This window comes from Hoplias malabaricus, chromosome 10, assembly GCF_029633855.1.
Source record: "Hoplias malabaricus isolate fHopMal1 chromosome 10, fHopMal1.hap1, whole genome shotgun sequence".
Classification (NCBI taxonomy): Eukaryota; Metazoa; Chordata; class Actinopteri; order Characiformes; family Erythrinidae; genus Hoplias; species Hoplias malabaricus.
The window spans coordinates 10,397,959-10,423,857 of NC_089809.1; the positions used below are offsets into that span (position 1 = coordinate 10,397,959).

The 25,899-nt window shown below is 37.9% G+C and overlaps 1 protein-coding gene across 2 annotated transcripts; it reads right to left on the bottom strand.

The window, feature by feature from the left end:
* Positions 1-19,897: 19,897 nt before the first annotated feature.
* On the bottom strand, positions 19,898-25,473 carry fam8a1b (family with sequence similarity 8 member A1b). 2 transcript variants are annotated; one of them, XR_010804394.1, is made up of 6 exons: positions 25,092-25,473; positions 24,306-24,426; positions 23,814-23,937; positions 22,971-23,110; positions 20,921-21,229; positions 19,898-20,747 (listed from the first exon to the last, which is right to left on the bottom strand). XR_010804394.1 is itself a non-coding variant. In XM_066683664.1 (5 exons), exons 1-5 carry the CDS (start codon positions 25,471-25,473, stop codon positions 21,085-21,087), a joined length of 912 nt encoding a protein of 303 aa, XP_066539761.1. In that variant the 3' UTR covers positions 19,898-21,084. The 2 variants fall into 2 exon arrangements, 1 of the variants encoding a protein (XP_066539761.1); XM_066683664.1 differs by having other exon boundaries at positions 19,898-21,229.
* Between the last annotated feature and the right edge of the window lie 426 nt (positions 25,474-25,899).

Genomic DNA, 25,899 nt, shown 5'->3' on the forward strand with positions numbered 1-25,899 from the left:
CTAGCACAATAAAGTGCAAAAATATGTTAAGTGTAGCTGGACAGTGGGAGCAAAAACAAGGAGGGAAGTTTAATGTTTGGGCTGATCAGTATTGTGACTGTGTGTGTGTGTGTGTGTGTGTGTGTGTGTGAGAGAGAGAGAGAGAGAGAGAAGCAAAGTGAATGGACAAAAATGAAAAGTAGATCTATGCAATTATTTGCAACAGTCATTTTTCATTTCTCAGCCTCAGAGACATAATCCTTTTCATTAAAAAAATGACAGATGTTTAGTTTGCTGTTTGAAGAAAACACTTAATTTTGATATTTTGTGTGAGGATCAATTTTTCAAGAAAAAAAATAAACATCAAGGCTGTAAATAATCATTCTTCAGGGCTGAGAAAAGAACCAATGCGAGAAATGATTAGTTCTTTAAAAAAGTAATGGCATAGAAAATAACACAGAGACTGTCAGTTCTTTGATGACTTTAGCTGATAGACAAACCAAGAAAGGAAAGACAGAAGGACAGAAGTGAAAAAGTGTGCCTCGGTTTGGTTTATAAAAGAAAAAAAAAAAAAGAAGATATTTCTAAATACAATGACAGATGTTTGGGGATAGGACAGTAGATGTAAGAGCAGGAATTAAAGGAACACTAGGTATTGTTTTTACCTTAAAATTACAGCTTCAGTATCTTTGTGATGCTTCACTAACCTGTAATAGAGGGAAAATAACCTCTGTTGTTGCTCAGCACTGCAGAAATTGCACTATGTAACTTTTTGAAAACATCCCCTCACATTCCCTTGTAAAAATGAATTAGACTCTGCAACTGTAGGGCAGCCCAGTAGCATGGGGATATTGCTCTATTCCTGCTCCATAGTTGGGTAATATAGGCTTATTTTTGCTGTTTCAGGTTACTTAAGGGGGAACTGATGCCAAATTCGTGAGGTTGCATACGACATAAAAGTAAATACATTTCGAAAGTGTTACATAACTACAAGAGTTACAAATGACTTTCTGTGGTAATTCAAACTTACAGACAAGTTAAATTTAAACCATGTATAAACAACAGTGTTTTTGTCCCCTCAAACATACTATTATACCTGAATGTAAAGAATATAGCTATATAATTATATAATAGTGCCTTCTGAACACTTCAAAACTTGCACAGTAAAAACTGGAAAGCAGTTCTGCCCACTGCTTTAGGACATTTTAATTAAAGAACATTTCACAGATGTAGAATAAAATATCATAAAATGAAAATGCTGAGATACATTTTGTTCATACATTGTTTATTAATTTCAGTTCAATAATTCAAACACACTCCAAGTTAACTTCCTTAAAGAAATTTAATTGAGTCTTCATATATTGAATTAATTTGATCACCACTCTCATTGCCAGGTATCATCAGCTAGGGAGGTAATAGCCCTGTTATCTAGAGTGATGGAGCAGTTGTTTTTTGCGATCCAGAAATAATCTGCCAAGTATCAGACTTGAAAAAGGAACACTGAGTGTGAGGGTGTCCACAAAATCGTAGCCATGAAGTGGATCTTAGCACATGATTAAATAAATTATGAAAGAGCAAAAGTCCTAAAATGTATCCTTGAGGCACTCCTATATATTCAGAGAGTTTACTCATTTGTCTGTAAGATGGCTGCACCTGAACATGGGAAAAATATTCCATGATCAGTCTTTAAATAATCGAAATAAAGACATTAACACCCCAAGAGGACATATGTTTTCATTATTCTGACATTAGAAACCTTCAGCGAACACAGCATGAAACTATATAAAAATATAGCAGCAATGCTGAATTTACTATTAAGTTTATTATGGAGTTTGAATTTTGATATTTATTTTAACTTCATTCTTACCAACACAAGCAAATAGATTATAAATAGGATACTCCAGTTGTTTAAATAGGAAAAATCAAATGACAAAACTGAGGAAAAAATTAATTTTACAAGAGCTCACAGATTCCTTATAACACTGTAACATTTTTATAGATTTTATGTAAATTAGGAAACCTGTCCCCTGAAAAGAATGAAAAAATGCATAAACACAAAAGTATAAACACAGTATATTCTGACACAATTAATATTTTTAGGCCTCTGTTTAATATTGTGTCATGCTTTAAATGGATAATTGGACTTAATGCAAATTTTGTAAAAACTTTAACATGTAAAAGGACTCTGACCTTTGCACAGTACAAAATTTTGTTGTACAGTAACTTTTAATGTATTCTAGGTCATGTACCATATCTATCTGTTAATCATGAAATGTCAACACATATAGGTATTGATCTACAGATCTGAGCTCTTCCAGCTTGCATTTCTGTCATAGATTTTGCATCAGTCACCTTTGGTAAATAACTATTGGTGAAAGTCAGCTTCACAGAAAATGTGTTTGTGTATGTGTGTGACAGTGTCTTATTCCAAATAAACCAGATCTCTCTGCATTTGTTGTGGAGAATACACTCTTAACAATGTCTGTAATTATATAACAAATTAGTGTACATTTTAAAAGTAACAAACAGTATGTTTCTCAATGGTGACATTCATACTTAATATTTTATAGTAAGTTCCTATGAAAATTAAACTGCCTGCATCTCATCAGATGTACAATAGAAAAACTATAAGATTATTATTCCAAATTTCACAACATTAACACACTGCACACAAGATGGCACCAAAAGAAAAATGGAATCTGTAAGTTATAGTAGTGTAAATGCTTTAGAAATTACAAATAAGTGCTGATAAACTCAGTGAATCAGTACATTGTTGTAGGTGAAGCTTTACCTACAGTTTCTATAAATTAAGCTGTTGTTCAGAAAATGTTGTTGGGGTGAAAATGGTCTCAGTCTCTAATACAACACTATTGATGTGCGCTGTTATTTTAATATGATAAAATTATTGTAAAATGCTGTACCATACTGATAGATATTACTGTTTTTTTTTTTTTTACAGTTTTTTTTTTTACAGTTTTTCAGATATTTCACAGGATTTGTTTTACAAAACCCATTTCCAGAAAACTTGATATCCTGGGCAAATGTACAATAAAACAGAACAAAATGATGTGCAAATAGTTTGAACTAGATATTTAATTGAAAATAGCAAAAAGACTATATTCCAAATGTTGAAACTAAGAAATGCAATTGCTTTATGAAAAATATGTGCCCATTTTAATTTGCCCATCATTGCATTTTGTTTTAATTTACACTTTACACATGGACTCAATTCTTATGAAAATGGGGTTTGTATAGTGTATGAACACTATACAAGAGATTTTATTTATTGCTGTATCCATGTTAATTCAGCAGTTGGTAGCTGAATGTTGGGGAACATGTGTGTTGTGATTTTTGTAAGCTTCAGCTATGTGTAGTATAGTACAGTTTAAAAGTCCATTGGGAATAATGTAGCATTCCCTCTGATGAGTGCACCAGGGCCAATAAACTCTGAGCCCAGGTGGTGTTTTCTATTTTAGTGAAATTATCTCACTCGAATACACTTGCATTTGACATTTGGTGACTCATCATTAGGAACACAGGAGCCAGTGCATTAACCTTAGTATCTATGTCTCCACACCTATGAAGTCTTTGGTGCAGTCCACAACTTTAGGATTTAAACTGCAATTTTCCTCTGAAGTATGACGTTATGAAGTACAAGTGTTCAGTCTTTGAGGTTTGCAACATGTCCTAATTCTTGCTGTAAGCCCTAAGACCTTCATTGATGTGTGCAATTTTATGACCTTTGTTGAAAGGTGAACCAAAAGAATGCATGCATTCATGGGGTGGGAGAGCAGAGCAGGAACACATTTTGCCTCACACCCCTTCTGCTGTGTACATGCCTACTGCCTAAACACAATTCACCTCGACCCGCAGCCAAGCTGGGCATAACTTTACAGTATTTTACTAGAATCTCAAGCAGAAATGTGTTGAAAGTTGTTGAGATTATTTATAAACTCTAATTAATGTGTGGAGGCATTTCTGTGACCTACTTTTTCATTTTCTGTTCAAAATTTTTACCAAATCTAAAGTCATTGTCTTAGTCCTTACATGAACACACTAGATGAATGAGTGTTAATACCGTTCAGAGGAGTGCATCTACATAGCTTTAATGTTTATCTGTACGCAAAACAGGTGGAATCTCTGGACTTATTAAAGCCACAATAATGGTTTGCGCAATAATTTAAACGAGGCCGTGACTGGACTTACCTGCATAACATAGAGTACACTTTTATTAATCAGAACATTTTATAGAAATGTACATATTTCTGCATAAATTACTGGTTTCCGATGATGCAATGATGCCTTTATTAAGTAGATTATATATTCCTTCTGTTTCTGCAAATGTGCTTGCTTTTCCCTTAATATGAGATCTTGTCCGTTCCTGTCAGTGTTGATTGACTGTCATTACAATACAGAGATTCAGTTTTGTGGTTGGCATGAAAAATAATAAGAAGCTTTCCACTGTCCTGATTTGTCTGACATTTATACGTTTATATATCACTAAGGCCAGTTAAACAGGGTCTCTTCCCCTATCTATATCATAAAAAAGCCCATTTAATTTGACGTTAAGGAATAATACCATTTATCAATTTCAATATCTAAATTGTCTTTGTAAGGTTTTCTATTGAATATATGGCTTAAATGGTTCATTATTGCATTCACTTTCATTTACATATTGTACAGTATCTCAACTTTTCTGAAAACTGAGTTTGTATGAAAAAGGTGGAGCTGATTAAATTTTGTTTCAGTTTCAGTGACCACTTTTGTGTGGAAATTGTGTCCTCTCTCAAAACATTAATAAGCCACAGTGTGAGAAAAGTGATTTGTGTGATGATTTATTTTATCAATTGCAGCAGCAGTTAGAGGCACACTTTTCAATACTAGTTGACAGAATATTAACCAACACAATAACAGTATTTCACTGCAACAAGACTTTCTGATTTTGCCTGGTGACTCCAATTACATTGATTTCGCAAAAAACAATTACAGCAGAAAGGCTACCTAGGTGGGCTACCTATTCATCCCAGTATTTTCCTCACAATTATTGCAGATGTAGTAGGTGGTTGTACACCCAGTTTGCCAGAATAGCTTAGTTATTAATTTCAGGTGCACTGTGCATTCTGCAGCTGAATGAAAGAACTTTCCTAAGTTTCCTAAGGTCCTAAGTTTGAGAGACTGATTTGGAATTAATAGGGAAAAACTACAGAAAAAAAACTGAACACTATATGACACTGGCTCATCCGACCAAAGTATAATCATAGGCAGATTGCTCGCATTTGCTGCAGTAACAATTCCCCCAAACAAACTAAAATATAGCTGGTGACATCTCACTCTAACAGGGAATAGTGTTCTGAAAAGCACAACAACGGTGGCACTAGCATTAAGCATTGTTTATTTTTCATAAATGTGCAAGTTGTGGTATTTTGAGGCTCAACACATTCATTCATTCATTCATTATCTGTAACCGCTTATCCAGTTCAGGGTCGCGGTGAGTCCAGAGCCTACCTGGAATCATTGGGCGCAAGGCGGGAATACACCCTGGAGGGGGCACCAGTCCTTCACAGGGCAACACAGACACATTCACTCACACCTACGGACACTTTGGAGTCACCAATCCACCTACCAACGTGTGTTTTTGGACTGTGGGAGGAAACCGGAGCACCCAGAGAAAACCCACGCGGACACAGGGAGAACACACCAACTCCTCACCCGGAGCAGGAATCGAACCCACAACCTCCAGGCCCCTGGAGCTGTGTGACTGCGACACTACCTGCTGTGCCACTGTGCCGCCCAGGCTCAACACAGCGTAGCTTATTTTTTTTTCTTAGTTGCACCATCCAAACCTTACTGTATTCTTTCATTGGGTAGCAGTCAGTGGTGGACAGTTACAAGGTAAATGTAATTCGTTACAGTACTTAAGTGGTTTTTTAAGATAAACAAGTCCAAAGCGAGATAAACATGTCCAAAAAAACAAAGCCGAAAAACTAAAAATTAAATGAAGAAACAGATGGCTCAGAATTGCAGAAAAAGCTCAAAAATTAGGCCTATTTTGCAACTATGAAGACAAACAGAGAGCTTAAAGGAACTCTATGTGTTATGACTGGTCCCTCCCCCTGTGTCTCGCTTCTCCTCCTTATTTGTTTGTTTTCCTTCCTGCTTTCTCTGGTTCTGTTTCCCCTAGCTCTGCCCCTTCACCTCACATATACATCTCCAGGTGTTCCTTGTTGTTTTAGGCTTTTTAAGGTCCATGTATCTGCACATGGGTTGTGGGTCATTATAATTCCTGTTGTTCCTTCTCCTGGTCCTGGTTTGCCTGGGATCTTCTCCCTTTTTTCATGTTTTGCCTATGTACTCTCCTGTGTGATTAGTGTGTTTAGTCTTGTACATTGCAGTACAGTTCATTGCAGTCTTATGGTGCATAACGGTAACGGTAGTTGCATACGGTGTAGGTTTCGGTTTGATGTGTGCCACATGGTGTAGGTTCGATGCAGAATCTTAAATTGGGCTTAATACTCAGGGGACAGTGACCTCTGTTGGTTTGGAGGGGAAACAAACAGTGACAGTTGGTATAAAATTCAATTAATAATCCTTGGCTGTTTCTGTTGTGTTCATCAGTGTCAGACTAATTAATGACATTCTATTAAAGGACCAGTGAATCAAGAGTGGCACTAGAGTCTTTTCATCTAAAATGCACGTTAAACATGTTTCAAAAATGATAATTGGACATTAGAACCATAATAAATGATGGTACTTTTACAATCAATACTTAAGTACATTTGAAGGTAAATACATTTGTACTTTTAGTCAAGTGGAGATCTAAATCGAGGACTTCTACTTTTACTGGAGTAATATTTTACCGTGAGTATCTGTGCTTTAATTGAAGCACATGGTTTGTGTAGTTTGTCCACCACTGCAATCTGTGGAATGTTTATAGTTTTTCGCACTGTAATTTTACCGCTGCTGTTGTGACTCAACTGTGGCCTCTATTGTAGTTTGGAAATTTTACAAATTTCTATTGGATGTCTGTATGTCATTATGACTGACAAGTCTCTCTGTCCAATCAATGCTGTACAAGGTTTACAAGTTATGGTTTATGCCATACTCGACTCGCTTGGAACAACAAGCAAGTACCCGGTTCCACGTACCAGGTAACAAATTTGCTTAATGAAAATGCAAGTAAGCAGACTAGAACTGAGCAGAATTGAGTTTGCTTTAGTACAAGGTAATTTGTTCCATCATGGCAGCGATTAGAAATAGGTATAATGGCTGGATGTACGATTTCACCATTAGCATTTACAATGGCAATGGAGGTAGTAATTAGGGCCTCTAAATGGGTTGTAGGCAGGGAAATATTGAATGACGATACTCGGCTCCCCCAATTAGGGCTTACATGGATGACATGACGACGCTAACGACTACTGTGCCTTGCACACGGCTGTTGCTGGAGAAGTTAAATGATAATCAAAGGTTTGCTAGGCTGAAAGTTAAACCAAGCAAGTCTATAAGTCTGTTGATTGTCAAAGAAAAACTTGTGCAAGAAAAATTTTTGATGGAAGGAGAAATGATCCCTAAAGTACTGGAGAGACCAATGAAGAGTTTAGGAATATGGTATAGTGCAGTGCTAAATGATACTGAACAAGTTGTGGGACTAAAATATAACCTGGTGAAGGCTGTTACAGCATTGATAGATCATGTTTGCCGGGGAAGTTGAAATTGTGGTGCCTGCAGTTTGGCTTACTGTCTCATATTGGTGGCCATTAACAGTTTATGATGTTTCAATCACAGAAGTAGAGAGGATGGAAAGGGTTATGAACAAGACCATAAGGAAGTGGCTAGGGGTGCCGCAGTGTTTAAGTAGCGTGGCATGGTATTGGAGAGGGTTACTGGAGTTACCACTAGGTAGCCAGGACCTCATTAGAGCTAAGGGATGTGATTAGCCAAGTACAATGTGGAAGTGCAGGCCTTGAGTCTGGTGATTCTTGGAAAGCTTTTAGTAAGGCCACATCACCAGAAAGAAGGCAATGAAGACTAGTTTTATTCACGAGCAGGAAGAGGAGGCACGATGCACAACAGCAGCATCGCAGGTAAAACAAGGCCAGTGGCTTCGATGGGAGAATCTAGAGAAGCGGAATATTTCCTAGCAAGAGTTGTGAGCGATGGAGGCAGGTCTTATTAAGTTTTTGCTGGGAGCATTTTATGACTTCCTTCCAACATCGCAAAATCTTGGACAGTGGGCAAGTGAAGACCCTAGTTGTGGATTATGTGCAGGGGTTGGCATGCTGAAGCATATTCTATCAGCTTGTAAAGTTAGTTTGACAATATACATGGAGACATAATCAGGTGCTAAGGGTTTTAGCATGTTTGTTGGTCAGCAAACAGCTAGAGATTAATGCTAGAGGTAATAATGAGTGGCTGTAGTGATAAAATAGTTAGGTTTGTGATTGAGGGGGAATGTTTTCAAGAACATGCATAGGCTACCAATATTGGTAGATGGGGTGAAGCATGAGAAATTGCTGGTGGACGTAGGAAAAAAACTGCAGGTCCCAGAGTGCAATGTGTTAACTACACTGAGGCCAGACATGGTGCTCTATTCTCAAAGTAAATGGATACTTTATTTCATAGAGTTAACTGTTCCATTTGAAGATGAAGTAGATGAAGCATTCAAAAGGAAGAAGCTGAAGTACGCGGACTTGGCGGCGGAGGCGAGGGAACACGGGTGGCAGGTACATGTAAAACCGGTGGAGATAGGTGTTAGGGGATTTGTAGCCAAGTCTGCCACATCCCTGCTTGTGCAGTTCGGCATCAGGGGTCGGAAACTAAGGGCAGCTGTGAAGGAGTTATCAGAAGCAGCAGAAAGGTCTAGTCAGTGGTTTTGGATGGGGAGAACACAGATTAATTGGGGAAATGCACTGTAGAGGTGCTGTTGTGGTGGTTGGTGATGTAGCATGTAAAGTTCACATGGAACTGGTGGCACTGAGCATGCATTAACGGTACCAATGGGGCTAGGTACAGCCTTAGTCACCAGGGAGGCCAGTGTGAATTTACGGTTGTTGATTGTAAAGGGTAAGGTAGGACTGTAATGCTGGCTTGGAGGGGGTGGATCTGGGATGCCAGACTTCACTGCTGAGCCTTCTGGAGGTGTTGTAGGCTTAATTCAGCGAAACACCAAAGAGAAGAGGTGCCAACCTGATGACCCCTGTGAAGAGCTAGTGATGCAGTGGGTGGTTTGGGTACTCAGGGGCTGGGCTCAATGAATAATCGTAGTTGAGCTGGTTGCTGATTGGATCATAAATGGCCACAGCAACCTTAGCACTGAGGTATAGGATTCAACAGGGATTTTGTGGCTGCAGGTAGGAAGAGTGTGTGTTGGGCCCTATGTGAAGGTCTAATGGATTGGCATAGGATATTTCTTGTGTATGATTATAATTAATAGGTACCATGTGGAAAAACACAATTAGCTTCATGTGTGACAGCTTCAGAGCTGCAAAGCCTTTCCGTGAAGAAAATTCCAACTGTATGTACATAGCTGATGACCAGTGTTAACAATATGTGTATGTTAAACTAGAAGTATTCAATCATTTGAACAGACTATATTGTCCACAGATGTTTGCATATAAAGTCTATGTAGTATTATCAATAAGCCACTTGAGGCCATATATTATAAATTATTTCAACAAAGCCTCACTTGGCTAATTGCTTTACTTTAGAATGCATGGATTTTCACCCATTTCTTATTTGTGTTACTGCCACAAAATCCACAAGTGTTCAGACTAGATTGTTGCATTCTGTTCTGTCTCAGAACAAGTAAGACTGGATTTCTTTCTGTAAACAAGCCAAAGATATGGACAGACACTTCTTCAGAGCTTAAACATTTTTTTCCCATGTCTCTCTGAGCCAAGAGCTCCATTTATCCCAAAAATAGCCCAGCTTTACGCACTGCTTGGGAAGAACATAACCCTAGGAGCAAGAAGAAAAATGGAAAGTAGTTCAATGCAATCATTCTTACAACATTCTCCTGCTAAATTAGTCATTCCTCCAAGTTCAACTTAGCATATGTTCTGGGCGATAACATCGACAATGGTCAAAAAAGCTCCAAGCTTAATTACATCTAACCCCCAACTGGTTATTAACATTTTTTTCTTTTTTGTGGGGGAGGGTTATTTGCAAGGAGTTAAATAACAAGCAACAAGCAGCACTTGAGCACATGGGAAAGAGGGCACAGCTGCTCCATCAGCGGTTGGGCAGCCAAGTACAGAGGAAAAGGAGTTATCCAAGTGAATAGTTTAAACTAGTGAAAATAAATAATTAAGTATACAATGAAGAATCCTTATGAACTTCTTCCTAGAAGGTTCACTTGATCAAGAAGCAGTTAAAATTACTGAAGACTTTTATTAGTACATCTGGTTCATTTACAAGAAATGAAAGGTTGCATAACATGACATAACATCTTGAGGTGTCAAATAAGTGAGGAAAAACATTTGCTAGCTCTCCAGTCTGTTTGTGTGCTTGAAACAAGTCTGATGTGTTTATGAAGCACCAGTGTCTGTAAATAGCTCTGTCCTGTATGCCAGGCTTTCACTCTCTCTGCTAAAAAGGCACCTGTGTTTTTTAGACAACAAATGGACCTCCTAATGTGGAAAAGCACTAACTGAGATGAGGATATTGTTCTATTCCTGCTCCATAGGTGGGTAATATTGACTTCTTTACACTGTTTCAGATTACTTACGTCAAATTCCTTAGTTCCAATAAAATGGACTTGTATGAGCAAGTTTGGTGGGGTAGAATTTGACTGGCCTACACAGAGTCCTTACCTCAACCCGACAGAACATCTTTGGCATGAATTAGAGTAGAGACTGGCCAGGCCTTCTCATCCAACATCAATGTCTGACCTCACAAAAGCGCTTCTGAAAGAATGGTCAAAAATTCCCATAAATACACTCCTAAACCTTCTGGAAAGGCTTCTCAGAAGAGTTGAATCTGTAATAGCTACAAAGGGTGGACCAACATCATACTATGCATGTGAAGGCAGATGAGCGAAAACTACTGGAAATATAATGTAGAACAAATAAACTTCAGCCACTTCTTTTGGATGTCAGTGTGCCTTGGAAGGCTACATTTCTACACTTTCTCCCTGACAGTTAGGAGCAGTCCAACTTTTTATTGTTTTCCATTCATCTCCCACTGCAATAATTGTGCTAGAGTTTTTCTTTAAAAACAGCACTCTTAATCACTTTGATGTGAATAGGCACTCATGTAATGTCTTCATATTTTTGACATCATAAACATAATCAATTAAAAGACAAGCACAGTTGGTGTTTTAAAAGTATTTTATTTTCCTATGAAATCACGTTTAGGGCAATGTGGTCTAGTGTATGAAATTAATATTTCAATATAGGGTTTTAAAAGATTTATTTCCCATCATACCACCATACATTTTGCAAAGGAAGCACCATCTATATTAGGTTGCCAGGTTTTTCCCTCTGATGTAAATAATGGTTGGTTTATTTATTGATTTATTTAATTTCCTCACTAACAAAAAAGCTTATTTCAGAGGTTCTGAGGACACCTTTGTTGTTAAAGAAGAGAACCGTGAATTGTTTGGTAAACACTGAACCTGTTGCCAGGCAGATGCAAAATTCTCTTCTCGCTTTGCCTAAATGCTGGAGTGGAAAACTGGAATGGCATGGCTGAGTGTGACTTCACGTTCAGCTGCCACTTGAAGTGGAAGGACTGCCTCATAACATGTGGTCAATCTTCAAAGACTGGTGGTCAGCATTTACACTATATGGCCAAAGGTTTTTGGAGATCTGCTCATGTAATATTTCTTCTGAAATCAAGGGTATTGGCAGGGAATTTATTGCCATTCTGCTGCAGCAACAGCTTCTACTCTTTTGGGATATTTGAACATTTGAACAAAATAAGTGTAGATCACGTTGCCACTCCAGCTCCTTCAGAGATTGGAAAGAACTCTACCAATCCAGAGAATGCATTTCCACAAGGGGATTTAGACCCAATACTCGCACTTGCGCCCTCAACTCCTCGTTTGTGCGTGCCCACCTAAGTGTACAAGACTGTAGGATGTCCCAATTCTTTTCTTTTTCCTCAAAAAGTGTGCGTATAAGTGCCCCTTGTGCACAACTGATGTACCACTCTCGTAAGTCTGCATCAGATAACACTTTTGTGAAAGCAATTATCAATGTTCCACTGTCAGTCTGTGGCATTTTTCACAGAAACAAATAACAAGACCCCTCAGAAAATGGAGAAACATTAACCCTTTAAGTGTAAATATAATTAATTTTTTATCTATATTAAGATGTGTGTGTTTTTCACACGCAAAAACTGGTCATGACAGGAACTCCCTACATTTTAAGAGTGTTATATTAACAATACTTAACGCAAAGTTCATTTACATTTTATCAACCAATCATTTATGCAGAAATATTTACATTTCTGTGTAAAAGCCTGCTCGATAAATGGTGTTCTATGGAGGTCACCATCTCTGCTCTCTGATGTTGGGGCTTTAATAATCTGGAGTTTTAATGTAAAGTTTTATGGAAAACAGAGAGCTGAGATGATTTTCTGTTTTGTAAAAGAATAGAAAGGTAAAAGCTTGTGGGTCACAGCCTCCAAACATTCATAAGATATCATTTTAAGGGATCTCAACAACTTTACACATATTTATGTTTAGATGTCTAATGAATTACTGTAAATTTAAGCCCAGTTTGGCTTTAAGCTGTGGTGTTTTGCGTTTAAGCCATAGTGATGTAAACATCTCAAGGGCATGAGTGTCCCATTCCGCTATTAACGCTCTGACCCCTTCCAGGAAGGCCTTTAGGGCTTAGGGCAAGAATTGGGACAGGGGCTTAGCCTCGAGCATGATGAACATTGCAATGGCTGCTCTGTAAAACAGGGGAAATTACCCATTAGAAGTGTCTAAAAACATCTGTACATAGACTGTACACCTAAAGCAAGAAGGCAAGTTTTGATTTTAATAACTGCAACCATGTTGAGGCCTAAATTGCCCAAATTGGGAATTGCCAGACTTTCTAAATCAGCCTTTGTTTGTTTATTTTGTCAACATACTAGTGACATACTGGAATTTGTACAATATATGTCCAAAATTTAAAGCAGTTCTGTAGCCTAATTAACTGCTAATGTTCCCCATATTTACTAATTTTGTGGGGAAATATGCTAGCATGCTTTAACACGCTTGTTAATTGCAAATAGATGTGCTGACAATATAAAATATCATTCTTTAAACGTGTTAAACTTTAAATGTGTATCACACACGGTGCTGCTGGTGTCTGCCGCTAAATTCCGGGAACTATTGAGAGGACCCATGATCTGCCATTGCTGTAAAAAAACTGGTCAATTGTAGTCAGTGGAGTTGATGCAACTCTCTCTCTATACGGCTCTGGGTCAGAGTGCCATTATCGTGTAATATCGGCACTCCTGGAACGTCTCTCAGCCAATCACTTTGCTGGGTCAGAAATAACTGTGGTATAATTGGACTTTTGGTGATGCCACTGCCATCTGGCCATTACTCTGAGTGATGCTAAAAAATATGGGAATTTGTTAGCTAAGGTAATATTGGGTAGTTATTTTTCTCCTCCAAGGGTATTATTCTCCAATGATGCCAGGTTAGCCGCAGAAGTCTGAATTGAACAATTACTTTAGATTCCCAAGGAAAACATCTTAATGCCTGTGTGATGATATACAAATGGAGCAGAGACAAAATCCACCTCATGGAGCTGATACAGACCTGGTTAATGAACAGCTCTCTAAAAATATGTCAATCAACCTCAGTAGTAGAATCTTTTCTTAATTAAAACTGCAGGCCTTGCTCACCTGCTGCAGGAGCAATTAATTACAGCTTGGAAGTCTGTGTGTGAACCAAAGCCCAAGGTGTGAGGGAGTGTTCTGAAATTAGAACAGAAAATGTACAGACACACTAAGGCAATACCATGAAATGTTAGAAAATTGTATTCTACTACAGGAAACTCCTATTGACTTTTCAAAATATCTGCATAATTACATTTGTTAAGATGTAATTTGACTGAAACATTTCACCTAGCTAAAATAACACAATTGGCAGTTAGTGTTCTCCACCAAGCGTGTTGTACTGTCCAATGGTGTTGTATTAACATAACGCACAGTGCACTGCCCCATTCAGTGCAGCAACAGACTATTCAGAATGCTCAAACTGACCCCTGTCAACCATCAATATCACTTAAAATTGGCTTGTAGTGTCAATGGAGCAGGCACTGGAAGAAATAGAGGATGGCCAATGTTTGTAATGTGTATCTGGGATAACTGTGGACCAGGAAATGCATTGTGGGAAAAAGATTTGCTGGAAAACTAGTCCAGGTGATCATGTGACTTTATTGTGAAATGTGCCACTTATAAACATATTAGATAAGCAGACCTCTAGTCTATTGGTGTGCGTTACAAGAAAACGGAAATGCTAATACAGAGTCCATCTTGTCAAGCCATTAAAGTCACTATGTAGTATGACTATGGAGTATGGAGACCCTGTCATTGCTACTCTGGGCTCAGCACTGCAGAAACTGCACTAAATAATAACTTCTGGAGGAGGGTAGGAACAACCCCCCCCCCCCCCCCCCCACCACCTCCCCCAAATTCCTCCCTTCAATTTCAGGACAGTGTTATAAAAAGGAATTGCACTCTGCAACTGTAGGGGGAGCCCAGGAGAAAAAATACAAGATCTTATCTAGTGATCCTTTAACATATGATTCGTTTGTAGCCTCATTGACAGCATTTACTATTGTGAAACGGATTTAGATATTAAAGATATTGGGGCACTGCTGTGAGGATTTCGTTGTATTCATGCTTGAAGTAAGCTCATATGCAGCTAATGCAGAGCATTCCATATTACTTTATGCTGTTCTCTGAAAGTTATGAAATCTATGTTTAAAGGAACACTTGGTAAGATTTGTTATTTCATTTTATATATTTTTTTTAGTTTTGTTAGTTTGCTTTTGCTCCTTGGGCTCTTCCTATTGTAATCCATATTTACAGAACAGTACTGAAGGGGAGGGGAGGGAGAGGGGGATTACTCGTCAGTGAAGAATCACGATGATTTTAAAACTGTTATTTTAAGTTGACAAATATTACATAGTGTTCCTTTAATGGGACCACCTTAAAGTAATTGGAATCACTCATTAAAAGAGATGTATACAGATGTTCTGACATATATTTTAATATCAGGTTGGCTTCAAAAAGATGCAGGCAAAGACAAATGATCAATACAGAGCTAAATGCACAGCTGCGGTGTTTTCCTAGTCGTGCTGCAAAGAAGAAATCCCTGACTCGAGAGCTATGGGGACAGTGGACAGGCCATTAAACTCAGACTGTAATTCAATGTTATGAGGCTGTGTGCTGCAGTACTGAGGCAATAAGCACCAAGAGCCTCTGAAAGAACCAGGCCATGGTGGATTAAGCCGATGCATTGAATTTAGATTATTCAGAGGCTAAGGCTGATTGTTTGTCCTCTTGTCTCTTTTCATTTCTGATTTCAGAGAGAGAGCTGAGCTCCTTTTATTGCTTGGAGTCTGGGCTGACTCCTCCCTTCTCCCTGTAAGCAGTCAATCAGGAGGCTTGGATCGCAGTCACTATGGGCTCCGATTGGCCGTAGATGACATCATTACTACGACCAGAGTAAGACATCATCAATTAATGCAGGGCTACTACAAGGAGCCAATGAGACGGTTGTGATGGAGAGCTTGAAAACGACAGCACCCTTTCACAGTGTGTGAAAAGAACGGATGTAAATATGTGTGGGTCTAGCAGATACATACATGTGGCATGGGAATGGGTGCATGGACACAAGGGGAATAAATTAGGCAGAACATTAACAATGAAAATTCATACTCTTGACAGCTGAATGGGATGCTGAGACAGACAAACTGTGGAGAAAGCTTGGGGGGGGGGGGGGGGGTATATATATTTGTGGTATAAAACCACAAATATATATATCACCATAAAATGTGACAAAAATTCATATTCACATCCAATGGCAATGACAGAAAGATCTCTAGACTGATTTTCTATTCTAAAGTCCAAGAAACACCCCTTCAAATGACATATCTTGAAGTATGATATAATATGGCTGCAGTTTCTCCCTGACAACAATGAGACTGGAAGAAAATGGAGACTCTTTCTGCTAATTTTAGCATACCATTGTATAAATAAATGTTTTTGAACATGTGCTCATCCAATATTTCTATTTTTCTGGAAAGGTCTGTTCCACCTTTACCCTAGAACAGAGGTCATCAAATTTAGATCTTGGGTCCAGTTTCTAGGCCGGGATTTTAAAATGGTCGGTTGGTATGACAATACAGCTGCAAGTGCTAATGCATCTGATTGTCCAGGTACTGTGGATCGCACTTGCTAAAAGAGACTTGTAAACAAAACAAAACAAAAAAAATTTTTGTCCTTAAACACAGACCTCCATGCCAATAAGCTGTTGTTGTTATTTAAGGATCATAAAACAAAGTGCTGACACAAAGCATGTACCGGAAAAACAGTATACAGGTGTAATTACAGCTCTATGTTGAATAAAAACAGGGCAAGGTTGAGCATGTTTGAGCCACACTCACCAAATTACAAGTTTTGTCAAAGATAATGGCTGTGTGATAGTGACAGGGAATTAGCTTGATGTGGGAGGGTGAGAGACATAGTAAGTGAATAGAGAGTGAGAGACATCTGTAGGGCATGAGAGACTGTTTATGAGAGAACCATCTGCCCCTGTCAGCTTTCCTTTCCATGTTGGCGAAGCCCAACACAGTTAAGTGCATTAATGACACATGAAAAAAGGGGCTCGGCTTAATCCTCCTTTCTAGATACAGCTCTAGGGCTAGATAGTGTAGGGCCATAGCTAATTTTAAAACAACTCACTAGCTTAAAGGCAACATTCATGACTGCAGTCAAAAACACTTAGAATTTTCAGAAAATGTTACCTCACCATTTGCTAGCTCTCCAATCTGTTTGCATGCTGAAAACCATTCTAGTGTGTCTACAAACCCCAGTGTCAGTAAACAAGTTAAAAAAAAAAAGTGGCTCAGTCAGACATGCTAGGCTTCCCCTCTGTCTGCTCAAGGCAGAAAAATGAGCCCTCCAAATGTTGAAAATTGTGAAAAGAGATTTGTAAAGCAAAATATTGCTTTACTCCTGCTCCACATATAGGTAATATAAACTTCATTCATTCATTCATTCATTCATTATCTATAACCGCTTATCCAATTCAGGGTCGTGGTGGGTCCAGAGCCTACCTGGAATCATTGGGCGCAAGGTGGGATTACACCCTGGAGGGGGCGCCAGTCCTTCACAGGGCAACACAGACACACACACATTCACTCACACCTACGGACACTTTTGAGTCACCAATCCACCTACCCACGTGTGTTTTTGGACTGTGGGAGGAAACCGGAGCACCCGGAGTAAACCCACGCGGACACGGGGAGAACACACCACACTCCTCACATTCACCCGGAGCGGGAATCGAATCCACAACCTCCAGGTCCCTGGAGCTGTGTGACTGCGACACTACCTGCTGCGCCACCGTGCCACCATAATATAAACTTATTTTTGAATATTTTAATTCGGAAGACTGTTAACTGGTAATTCAAACCGTGTATAACAACATACAAGTTAAACTTTAACCACATACCAACTACTGTTTTACAGAATCTTTAATACATTTAGGCCTGTTTGTTTAATGACATTTTCATGATTGAAAAAAGAATTTAATACTTCAGCAAGCTGTGTTTATTAAAGCTGGAGTAGGCGATGTTGTAGGAACCAGTAAATATAAGCCAGATTTGAATAATATACAACCAAAAAAATCCCACCCCCTATATTCAGCCCTTATTCCAAAGCCACTTTCTTAAAACATTAACATGCATAGAGCTTGTTAAGTTACAGAGGGAGGAGCACAACACCTTGTCTTCAGACACCATCCACCTACCTCATGTAAAATTCACATGTAAGAAAACCCCCAATAGCTGCCCTGATGTTCACTCTGGTTTGTCATCTGGCTTAATCCAGCCTCTTTTCATTGGAAGCCTTCTCTCTCTAGCATTATTCTTATTAGGCACAAGTCTCTGAACATTTGTGCCTAGGGGTGGGGTAATCAGAGTGACTCTGAGGGTGATGTAGTACAGTTTTGTACCTTATACAGAAAAGGAATCTTTATATTTATTTTGTCAGAGCATTTGATTTTCTTTCAGGAACGCAGCTGCACATTAGCCTAAGATGACAAGTCTCTAATTTTTGGCTAGAGAGATACAGAACCCCAGTATTGGGCTTTGCAGCAGTGGAACTGCAGTCTCTGGAGTGATGCAACATCATCCAGTACATCTGGGATGTGTTAGAATGGCATTTGCATGCCAGGACTAATCACCCAACATTAGCGCCTGACCTCAGTAAAGTTCTGGCTGAATGCAATACATCCTTTCAGAAATTATCCACGTACTGTAAAACCTTCCCAGAAGGGTAGATGCTTTATTGACGTTTAATACCCTTCAAATGTTGGGTAAGCAGGTTTTCTGTATACGTGCTGTCGTTCAGTGAACAGTGTAAATACAGCCATACTCAGTTTGTACACAACGGACATCTTTAGTGTTATTGCGCCATCTACTGGTGGCAAAGGAAACATACTGGGTTAATTCCTTGAAGATAGATATTTTCAGTATATATTGCAAATGCATGGCATTTCTCTGACATTCCTGTTTATTCCAGGCTTATAAGCCATTTGAGTAACAGGTTCTTTATGCCTGAGAAGATTTTCCATCACTGAACTGTCTACTAATAGTAGATTTCATTATATGGACTACTAACGTTTAAAAAAAACATGCAAAAAAGCATTGTTATATACATGTTGTTATATAAAGCATTGTTATATACATACAAATGGCAGTGAGTGCTATATATTTGAATCTTGGCTGGAGTCTTTTAATACGATCACTGTATTGTATATACAGTCATCGTCTATTTTATCAGCTCCACTGACCATACAGGAGCACTTTGTAGTTCTAAAATTACAGGCTGTAGTCCAACTGTTTCGCTACAGCCTTAGTCCCATTTCAACCTGGCTTTTCAAAGGTCACCCCACACAGAGCAGGTATGATTTGGGTGGTGGATAATTCTCAGCATTGCAGTGACACTGACGTGGTAGCAGTGTTAATGTGTGTTGCGCTGGCATGAGTGGATCAGACACAGCAGTGCTGCAAGGGGGTTTTATACGCTGTGTCCACTCACTGGTCAACCTTGTAGATGTAAAGTCAGAGACAGTAGCTGATCTGTTGTTGCAGTTTGTGTTGGTCATTCTCTAGTCCTTCATCAGTGGACATAATAAATGCTGCCCACAGGACACTGTTAGTTGGATATTTTTGCTTTTTTCAGTCCAGCAGTGAGACTGAAGACTTTAAAATGTCAAGCAGCTCTGCTGTGTCTGATCCATTCGCACCAGCAAAACACACACTAAAAATGACTTGTTTCGCTATATCACTATATCAATGTCAGTGCAGCACTGAGTGTGATCTACCACCCAAAAGAAACCTGCTCTGTGGTGGTCATGACAATTGAAGAGCAGCGTGAAATGGGGATAAGACAGTATGTAGAGATACAGATTCAATGTACTCTTTTATGGTCAGCAGAACTAATAAAATAGACATAAGGTGGTGTTTACAATCCAGTAAACGTTCAGTGTATGTCATCTAATGATGTACATGATTGTATTTCACTACAAATAAAGTCAGTTCCATCTAAAAAAAGTGTACTTTGTTATATTGAGAAATAATGTATAATTGAATCATTCAGCTCAAGCTGAATAAGGCAATTAAGGGGAAATTTTACATTTTATTGTAATTTTACATTTTATTGTATTCAAGGAGATCATACAGTAATGCTTGCAATGTGCAAAACAGCAAATTACGCTGCAATTAAAAAAAAAAAATAATAATCATAATCTGCCTGGAATGGCCATACATTTTTGGCAAATTCATTTATCAAAATAAACATACTCATTCACTGTAACACAAATACATGTCAAATACAGTTTAATTCCAACAAATGGAATTAATTATTTTTTTAATATACCTAATACAGCTCCAAGTCTTGATGCTCTATATGTGTGTATAAAGTTTGGTGACATCTCTTCTGAGTGCTTCCTGCTTTGAAGAGAACTCTTTGCTTACATACACAGCTTGTATAATGTCCATAGAAAAATACTACAAACAGGATGAAATGCTCTGGAGCAGCTGCACATTGTGTCCAAACATTGACTAAATAATAATAAAGCCCCCCCAGCATTGGGCTGTAAAGCAGTGGAAATGTTCCATGGATCAGTACCTTTGGGATTTGTTGGGAGTCGTTTAGTATCAGTACCATTCATCAGTACCCGATTTCACTAACATTCAAACGACTGACTGCAATCAGATCCTCACTGCAATGTTCCAACACCTAGTGGAAAATTTTTCTAGAAAAGTTGAAGCTGTTACTACAGCAATCAAGGGACACACATGATGAAGAAATATAGTGCAAAAGGTTGTCGAAATGTTTGCCTGTATAATGTATACATATATTAAAGCAACACTAGGTAAGATTTGTTATTCTTACTCCTGGGCTCCCCTAAAATTACAGAGTGTAACTCACCTTTACATCACTGTCCTGAAATCAAGCAGGAGGGGAGGTTTCCTACTGTCCTCCACATTTTACATATTGCAGTTTCTGTAGTGACTGTGTAGGGCCTGGATTAGCAAGGACAGAGACTCTATTACACGTCAGTGGAGTACCACAATGACTTTGAAGCTGGAATTTTAAGGTATACTACCTAGGGTTGCTTTAAAATTTAAAGAATATGAGAAAAAACTATGTCATTGTAATACATCAATTCAGGCCTTCAAGACATATCTCTCTGTACCTGTAGTGAAAAATACGTGCAGTCAGACAGCTGCAAAAGAGGTCCTGAATGTCCCAGAGATTTTCTCGTTCACTTCTGGTCCGTTCTGTCACATGGGTGTCTTTTCTCAGAAGATTTACTTGTAATAAATCTATGTAGGCTTGACCTTGACCCCTGCCAAGAGATCATCTTGGCCTGTTTCTCTTGACAACAATGGTGCCCGCCACAATATCATATACAGTTCTGTTGTGCTGGAAAAAGAGCAGCGTGATGAAGGCTGGGAAGAAGAAAGCAATAGAGAAGTTCTTGTTTAAGGCCCGTACTGCTGACCTAAAACAAGAGGGAGATAAAAAGGTCAGAGAAATCCATCTGCATTTGAATCATGCTGAATAATCTTGTTAGTTGGGAACTGAACCCCAGTGGTGTTATCCACTATGCAATACAAACTTTTAATTAAGAAAAAATAAATAAATCAGACAGCAATATCCCACAAGGATACTTTTGAAATCCTTCAGTTTTCTTAAGATGTAGCTTAGTTCATCCTTGATTTTAAATAAAAAGAGTGAAAAACAAATATAATAATATATCCTAAATCTTTTAGAAACTAACAAGCACTCAGCTATGCGCACAGCTTTAAAATCTCTTTCGATAAGCCTAAAATGTCATGGGAAGCTCACTCAGCTGCACATGAACCTAAATTCACCATGATCAATACTAAACGTAGGCTAGAGTGTGTATAAAGTATGAATGTCAGACAATGAAAATAATTCATTGTGAATTATTACCATTGTGTAATTCACTAATTTTTGACCCTGAATTAAAGACTTTCTCGTTTTAAAAAATGCATTTAGATTTGGCTGTGGTAATTGTGGCAAATGTGGTAATGTTCTTTTTATATCAGCTAAGACACCAAAAAGATATCCCTTTAGTGAACATAGCAACTGTTTAATGAACTAAAAATAAGTCAGATGTTTAGAGAAAAAGCAAATAAACCTGGTAATTAACTTAGGTTAATCACAAGGTTAATGTTGTACTTTTAATTACATAGTGATTTATAGCAATTACGAGCTGATCGGATGAATAAGCATGTTTTTTTCTACATGCAATCAGTCAAAAGATAAACACCCTGTACTAAAAACTACTTAACTGCGTGTACTATTTTTGAGTTTGAAGTTTTCTCCCTGTCTATTACTCAAATAAACATTGTGTTCAAACCTTTCTGTGTCTCAGTGAGTTTTTAAACTTGGTTCTTGGCTTTAGCAAGTACAACACCTACACAATGAAATTCAATGCTCACAGCTATGTTCTACCATTTATGATAATATTTATCTGACTTCCCATGAGAACAGAAGATATATCTTCAGAGGTTTGGTAAAATTTCATATTGATACCCTTCATTTCAAGTGTTTATAATTTGTATATTGTAAATGTCTACAGTGGTCTATAAACAGTGGCATGCAACACCATTTAGAAGCTTGATGCTCTGTACTCTTTGTTACCAGATTTGTTATAAAAAAAATGCCCCCTTTAAAACTCATCACTGTTCACTTTACTCTATGGTTAACTGGTCCTCCTTGCACATTCATTGCATTATACATGCTGGTGTAAACTGGTGTCTGCTTCAGGCACATCCAATTGAAGGTTCCTAAGGCAAATTCTGATTTTGGCTTCTCATTATTCTAGTTATCCAGCCCCAAAATAATAAAATACACTTCAGCAAACATTAAAGTTAAAGACCTTGATGTCAATCTCAGCTTTACGGGAACTTTACAAGAATTACAGGAGAAATGTTATTACTGACACATGTACCCGTTTTTCTGCTATTTTAATTTGTACAATTTGTTTATCAGCTTTTACTCCTGTACATCTCTAACCATGTAGCAAATGTATTTATATTTCATCTGTTTCTTTATCCCTGCCATATATTTATATATGGACTACCATTGTAAATAAAAATTTGTTCTTAAAAATTAGAAAAACAAAACACAGAAACATCGCACTGGCCTAATGTATTTCCTGGACTTAATAATACAACCTAAACAATACACATATTTAAGGAATCAGAACTCACACTGACAGACTGATGTTAGTTGCTGGCACCACACGGACTCGGTTGGGCCGCACCAAGACTGAAGTGTCACAAGTGACCACTTGCAGGCCAATCAAGAACTTCCCAGGAGTGGCTCCATCAGCTCCCCAAATACATATAACCTGAAAAGTCAGAGTTTCCTGAAGTCCAACTTTACTCAAATTATTACAAATTATTTAATATTTAGTAAAAAGGAAAAACACCAAGTAATAAATACAGTTAAACAGTGATTATAAATCATATTAAAAAGAAAGTTTTAATCACTTTCCCTATGAAGGATTAAGTCGTTCTTCACAATTACATGTTTGACATAAACATAGCACAAAAATTAAGGAAATGTGTGTTTGGTAGATTATTTCTTTGTTGTAACAATGCTTCTTGGCAATAAATCTTATACTGTTGGAAAGCCTGTTAATTTCCCTTTTAAATGATGCCACATTTGTAAGGAACATGCATTTGTGGGATGAGCAGTAGAGCTGAGTATGTGGGTTGCATTTTGTCTTAAATGCAAATAAATTAACTTTATGGTCTCATACTTAAAGACACAGAACAGAAATTTACCCACCCCATGTCACAAATACCATACTTATTTTGAGATACTGTCCACAATTTTAAATAGCACGGTATGTATAGGGTTGTATACCATCCAACCCTAGTACATAACGTAATTCACTGCCTTGGATGACTACTATCTGTTGCTATGTTCATTTATGTTAATTGTTATTTTTTATTTGTATCTTTTTTTTTAATTGACCTGAATTTTGTTATGTTTTGACCAGCAAGATTCTTTTTGACTCATCACTACAACGTATTTATTTTACTGACCTCATAGAAGCAAACCAATATCCTGTACACCAGAGCCACAAGCATCATTTTCTGTAGTTCCTCCATTGATGTTTCTTCATCTATTTCTTCCACAATGAAGTGCACGGCAAATTTTGATATATCTCTAGAAATAGAAAGAACATTGAAAGAACACAATTCTGGTTTCTGAAAATGTATAGCTATCTGTACAATGCATGGAACGTTTAAATGCTATATATGAGTATACGAGTTTATGGAATTAATATTAACATGCGTAAAAATCCTAAAACTGTGAATTGGTCAAAAATCTTTTCATATAGCTAACTTGGGTGGCAAAATAAGAATGATGAGTATGAATAATGATATTTGAATTTTGGGCCAAATCTAATTTTAAATTTGAATGTATTCACAAAATCAATACCTTAATAATTTTTAATATAAAAATGTATTAATATTAGAAGTTTTATAAGAATTGGTTCTTTGTGTCAACTAGCTGAAAGGTGGACAACTCACTTCATTCCACTGAAGTGCATTATGCTCAGGATGATGGTTGCTTTTATAAAGAAAAGAATGAAGAAATCCACCAACTCTGCCAAGAATCGTTGTAAAGGGGAAGGAATGGAATATTCCTGACCTAAATCAAGTCACAAGAACACAGATACATATTTTAGCATCACAGAGTATATTATTATAGGCTACAAGCATACACTGTATGTAACTGCGACGCCCTGGAGCCTCAGGTCACAATGACTGGCATCAACTAGAAGTAGTATAAATAACAATATCCAATATTCTGTAATGAACTGGAGTGATGTTTATAACCCAAAACATTAAAATTCATTATACACTGATCAACCATAACATTATGACCACTTCCTTGCTTTTACACTCGCTGTCCATAAATTATCTCGGGTCCTTGCACTTTTTACTTCTACAATTACAAACTGGAGTCCATCTGTTATTCTGTATACATTTTTGTCCCCTTTTACCCTGTTCTTCAATGGTCAGGACCACCACAGAGCATGTATGATTTGGGAGGTGGATCATTCTCAGTGCTATAGCGACAATGACGTGATGGTGAGTGTGTTGTGCTTGTAAGATTTGATCAGACACAGGAGTGCTGTTAGAGTTTTAAAAGCCATCAATGTCACTGCTGGATTGAGAATAGTACACTAACCAAAATATCCAGCCAACAGCGTCCACTGATTTGTTATGACATACAAAGACATTATTATAGGACATTATTATGAGATAATATTTAATAAATATGATACTGACTAACCTACATTTACCCTTTACCTGGTTGTGGAGCGTTTCCATTCTGTTGCTGTAAAGATGTTGTCTCCGGACGTTGTCCTACTCTTTGACTAGAGGTAGAACCGGAAACAGCGGGCACTCGAGTGGACGAAACAGAAAAGCCGTCTGACAAATCCGTTCCTGTGGCTCCAACGTTCTGAAAACACGGAGGAAACGACAGAGCAGAGACCCAGCTCTGCCAGTTCACATAACCGCAATAATATTGCCACATCCATTCTTGCAGTTTCTCACAATACTCCGACGTGCTAACGTCTGTATTACTCTGTGGATTTCTGTCATTTACATATTTCAATTCCTTCCCCATCCCTCTGTTATCCCGCCAAACTCTTTTATCCCTTCTATTTAAATCTTCGACGTCCGCCATGACACGAGTGTTAGGCCTACGTGTTGTTTTTCTATTCCACCCGTATTCCGCATTCTGTATCAGGATTGGTTACCAGTATCAGGAGTCCACTAATTCAATTGATCAAATCAAGTGATTCTCCAATCATAACGCAGGAGGTGAGATTTGTCCTCAAACGGATGAAGACCAAAAAAAAAAAAAAATGAAAATAGCGGGAACCTCGATAGCATAGAGGGCACCGTATGACGGCATTTGAAGATTTGACAACTAAAATAATATGTCGAGAATAAAGAATATATTCACAGGTAGGTATAGAATGGTCATGTTTATTTTACTTCCCAACAAATTGTAGGGTAACATGACTATTAAAATGTTGCATTTTGAAATAAAATGGAATTGTTGACACTGATGTCACAACATTTCTTGTCATATATGTGTCTAAAATAT